General features: G+C 49.5%; 2 protein-coding genes across 4 annotated transcripts in view; one reads left to right on the plus strand and one right to left on the minus strand.

Annotated features, from left to right (window-relative positions):
• LOC135115249 (uncharacterized) overlaps positions 1–3,268 on the plus strand; it is a 3,507-nt gene extending 239 nt beyond the window's left edge. The window contains exons 2-3 of the mRNA XM_064031795.1: positions 456–1,889; positions 2,318–3,268. Coding sequence (XP_063887865.1) covers positions 456–1,889; positions 2,318–2,755 — 1,872 coding nt within the window. The 3' untranslated portion in view covers positions 2,756–3,268. The remainder of the gene's footprint in view (positions 1–455; positions 1,890–2,317) is intronic.
• LOC135115712 (cuticle protein 7-like) overlaps positions 1–5,000 on the minus strand; it is a 48,073-nt gene that overhangs the window by 34,213 nt on the left and 8,860 nt on the right. The gene's annotated exons all lie outside the window — the stretch shown is intronic.

A 5,000-nucleotide genomic window follows, 5' to 3' on the forward strand; every position in this document is an offset into this window, starting at 1 on the left:
CCTCATCCACCTCTACGATTCCACTACAAGATAAAACTTCTTCCCACAATCCCCACTCAGTCCATCAGCCGCCCGTCTATTCCAGGCCACTCCAGCAGCACTTATCCCAGCAAACCTTACCGCCCCATCAATTCCCTCCCTCCCTCCCTCCCTCCCTCCCTCCCCATACACCACCTTTAAAACGAACACCATCTCCAAACATTCCTGTCTCCCCATTTATCTCCTCCCTGTCTTCACCATCCCTCACCACACACCACCACAACCACCATCACCACAGTGTTACATGAGGAAGAACAACAATTATGGATCACCTCTGACCTTTCTTTAGGGAGTGGCATCCCAGTGGGCTTTTTCTTTCGCTCTTCTTGTTTCCCTAAGCCAGTGCCACTCACGTTAAACAGTACACAACAAGCATGGGAGGAGTGTACGAGCATAACACCTGGTTCCTTCTGCAGGTGAGTGCTGTGATCTTCCTTCTGGGACTCGTGGCTACTGTGACTACTGCTGCGGGGCTACCTGATGCTGACGCTGGCCCTGAGGCAGTCCCTGAGCCAATCCCTGATGCTCTACCTGACGCATTCCCTGACCCTGTCTCTGGCCCTGTCCCTGTGGCATTCCCTGAGGCACTCCCTGAAGCCCTCCCAGACCCATTCCCTGTGGCACTTCCCGAGGCACTCCCTGATCCTGTTCCTGAACCTGTCCTTGACCCTGATGCATCCACCATAAGCCTCTCGGACCCTGAAGGACGCCTGGACCCCGAGCAGCTTGATGGGGACGGCAAGTCAAGCCTCACCAGCAGCACCTTCTTCGGGTACGAGCCCACCGCCACCACCACCGAGTCGCCGCCAGTCACCATCTCCACCTTCGCCCGCGCCCACCGCAACCCACGCCCCACCCCAACCAGGTCACGGATACTGCGCAGGCCAATCGGCAGGGTGAGGAGCAGGGCGATCCCAAAGGTGGACATCAAAAGCATCCCTGTGACCTTCAACAAGCGGGTGTCACTCAGGGACTCCATCGGGACCACTGAAGCTGAGACCACTGCCAGCCCAGAGAAGTCAGACCAGGACCCCGAGAAGCCAGTGATATCCCCAAGCCAGTCGGTGTTCAAGCCACGCCCCATTGCCCGCACCGCCTCCCCTACAGGCAAGACCAACAAGCTGCGCCTGGTGAAGCTCAAGCCGGTGCTGGCCACGAGGCAGAGTCTTAGCGGCCCGCATTCTGACATCCTCGGGCCTGCCTTCCTCTCCCAGCCGTCAGTCAGGGCTCACAGATTCGCACCCTCGCAGCTGAATCTCTCCCCAGTGCCGGAGCTCCACCCTCGCAGCCACACCTTCCCGTCCCCTTCCCTGCACTTCCCCACCGAGCCACACTCAGACTTCACATCCCCAAGCCTACACTTCCCCGGCGAGCCACACCACCCTTCAGGTCTCCCTCCAAACAGCCATCCCTTCCAGCCCCTCTCTCTGAACCTGCCCAGCGAGCCACACCATTCAGATTTAAGCGCCCCACGCCACATCTTCCGCCAGCCCTTCACGCCTGCCCCGCTACACCCAGGACCAGTTAGCCACACGAACCACAGATTTGCAGTGCCCTCTGAGCCACACCTCGCCTCACCAGCTCCCCACCAGGCCCTCCAAGACCCTCATGAGAACAGTGTCTTCGTATCAGCCCCGCCAGACCAGTTTTCATTCCTTGGCCAGCCCGTTCCTCACAGTCACAACGTCCCTTCACTTCCTTCTGCTCCACTTCCTTCTCCCGCCACAAAGCCCCGGCCCAAGTCCCTCCACCAGAGGCGCCGCAAACCCACGCCTAGCTCCCAGATCAGAAGGCAGCACCTGGACGCCTATATCCTGCCAGATGCACACTACAAACCCAAGCCCAGGAAGGTATGTGTGTGTGTGTGTGAAGGTGGTGTTGGTTTGTGTGTGATGTGAAGGGGTTCGTTAGGGATGTGTCTTTTCTTATCTTTTCTTCTTATTATTATTTATTTATTTTTTTTTTTAAGAATGTAAGAGTGTATATTTCTAAATCGATCTTTTTTCTGAAGATTACTGTTAAAATGTGGTAGTTCTTTTCTGTTTTATTCCTTCTGTCTCGTATTCTGTAGTCAATGAGACCTAACACACACACACACACACACACACACACACACACACACACACACACACACACACACACACACACACACACACACCTTATTAAAACACCTATAACAAACTTTCACAGCAGACAATCAAATCTGAGGTGACACAGAATAACATAATGAAGACAAAGGCACCACGCCGCCACCCTCACCTTCCCCTCTCTCCTACAGGTAATCCAGAAGACCACGGCGTCCCCAGCCTTTCCCCTGCACCAGCCCTCCATCACGCAAATCTTCCCTGACGAACCACCACTCAAGACACCCATCACGCCCATTGCAGGACCACACGCTGACCACACAGGCCACGCACAGGACCCACACCACGCCCACGAGCGTTACGACGTGGGGTGGGCGGTGCAGGACTCACACTACGGCACGCACTTCAACCAGCAGGAGTCTAGGAGTGACGGAAAGACCAAGGGATCCTACTCAGTCCTACTCCCTGACGGACGCCTTCAGACAGTCAGCTACTATGTGGATGGGAACTCAGGATACGTGGCTAAGGTATCCTACTCCACTCCTGACGTGAGATCCTATGGAGTTGGGAAGGACACCCACGCCCAGTCGTCCTACGCGAAGGATACTTACTCCTCCTACACGCATATTTAAATGTGATGTATATGAGATGGTAATATGATAAATGAAAAGGCTTATTGATTATATTAGATCCGCTGTAATGATTCGAGGGCGTTGCGGTGGTGGTGTGTTAGTATGTGTGTGTGTTCATGTGTGTAGGTGTATTTAATGTGTTTCTGTTTGTGGTGGTGTTGGTTGGTGGCTGGAAGTAAAGGTGAAGAGGAATGTGTGTGTTATGCTGTGATTCTTTGCAAGGTGGGGTAATTAACAGGGAGGTACAGGTGAGGCCAGGTGATGCTAGGTAAGGTGCACTGTGGCAATGTTCTATAAGGTCAGGTTAAGGGATGTGGGATAAAAGTATAGTGTAAGGTAACGTAAGGTAAGGTAAGGTAAGACAAAATAAGGTCAGATAAGGTACGTAATTAATATATAGGTAATTTGAGGTCAGGATTCTCTATATATATTCCTGTTTTTTTTTTTTTCCGAGAGATAACACTCTTACTCTTTCTAAACGGGATTCAAGAGGCATAAATTTCTGCATTTTTTCCCCCTGTCTTTTTTCACTCACTTTTCATCCTTTTTTCCTTCCTGTGTATTTCCAAGGTAAATTTTGTACATATTTTCACCAACACGAAGTTAACACACACACACACACACACACACACACACACACACACACACACACACACACACACACACACACACACACACACACACACAGAGAGAGAGAGAGAGAGAGAGAGAGAGAGAGAGAGAGAGAGAGAGAGAGAGAGAGAGAGAGAGAGAGAGAGAGAGAGAGAGAGAGAGAGAGAGAGAGAGAGAGAGAGAGAGAGAGAGAGAGAGAGAGAGAGAGAGAGAGAGAGAGAGAGAGAGAGAGAGAGAGAGACTACCCTCTAAGACTGCAGGTAATTAAATCATGAAAACCAGAAGAAAATTGATACAAAAAAACATATATCAATAAAAAAAGGAAGTGAATTTTTTAAGCATCTTGATAAATTTTTTCACGTTAAATATGGTAATTTTCAACACACGACTCTTAAAACCCAACATAATATTTTAGATTTGTCCAGCGGTTCTTTAAACATGAGGCCAACATAGAGAAGCAGAAATGAGAGTTTGGCAATATTGATGCAGGGCAGGTAAGAGCATGGCGACACTCACCTGGCGCACCTGCACCACCAAAGGGTGATTAACAGCTGATAGGATTACCTGAGGGGACTCGTGCACACCTGGCGCCCCTTCACCTGTGGCCCTTCATTTGGCCGGAACGGAGAGTGAAGCGGCGGAACGGGTGTGTGTGTGTGTGTGTGTGTGTGTGTGTGTGTGTGTGTGTGTGTGTGTGTGTGTGTGTGTGTGTGTGTGTGTGTGTGTGTGTGTGTGTGTGTGTGTGTGTGTGTGTGTGTGTGTGTGTGTGTGTGTGTGTGTGTGTGTGTGTGTGTGTGTGTGTGTGTGTGTGTGTGTGTAAATAACGTGCGAACATAAACGTAATCACACACACACACACACACACACACACACACACACACACACACACACACACACAACCTTGGCCAGTTACAAAGCATTAAAAAAAAATGATGGCGATAATAAAAGAACAAAAAATTAACTAAAACAATGAAACAAACAATAAACTAAAGAACAACAAAGAGTGTTTACATTTATCTTAATTGTTTTATGAACCACTGGGAACCAAATACACACACACTCTCTCTCTCTCTCTCTCTCTCTCTCTCTCTCTCTCTCTCTCTCTCTCTCTCTCTCTCTCTCTCTCTCTCTCTCTCTCTCTCTCTCTCTCTCTCTATCTATCTATCTCATTACTTCGCACACACTAAGAGAGACTAAAGAAGCGGACGAAGGAGAGATGAAGGAAAGTGAAGGAAAACAAAATAATACAAAAAAAGGTAAATGCACATGTGAAAATGAATGAAGGATGAAAGAAACTAAAAGAAGAAAGAAGAGAAAAAAGAAAAGAAAAGAAAGTATGAAGAAAAACAAAATGAATGAATGAATGAATGAATGAATGAAGTAAGTACGTACGTGTGTGTGTGTGTGTGTGTGTGTGTGTGTGTGTGTGTGTGTGTGTGTGTGTGTGTGTGTGTGTGTGTGTGTGTGTGTGTGTGTGTGTGTGTGTGTGTGTGTGTGTGTGGGTGAGGATGAAGAATGAGGGGTGACGGAAGGGGAGAAGGGAAGGGAGAGGAGGAGGGGTATTAGTGATGTATCTACCTGCATCTCAAAGAGAAGGAGGAGGAGGAGGAGGAGGAGGAGGAGGAGGAGGAGG

Source organism: Scylla paramamosain, chromosome 29, assembly GCF_035594125.1.
Source record: "Scylla paramamosain isolate STU-SP2022 chromosome 29, ASM3559412v1, whole genome shotgun sequence".
NCBI classification, from domain to species: Eukaryota; Metazoa; Arthropoda; class Malacostraca; order Decapoda; family Portunidae; genus Scylla; species Scylla paramamosain.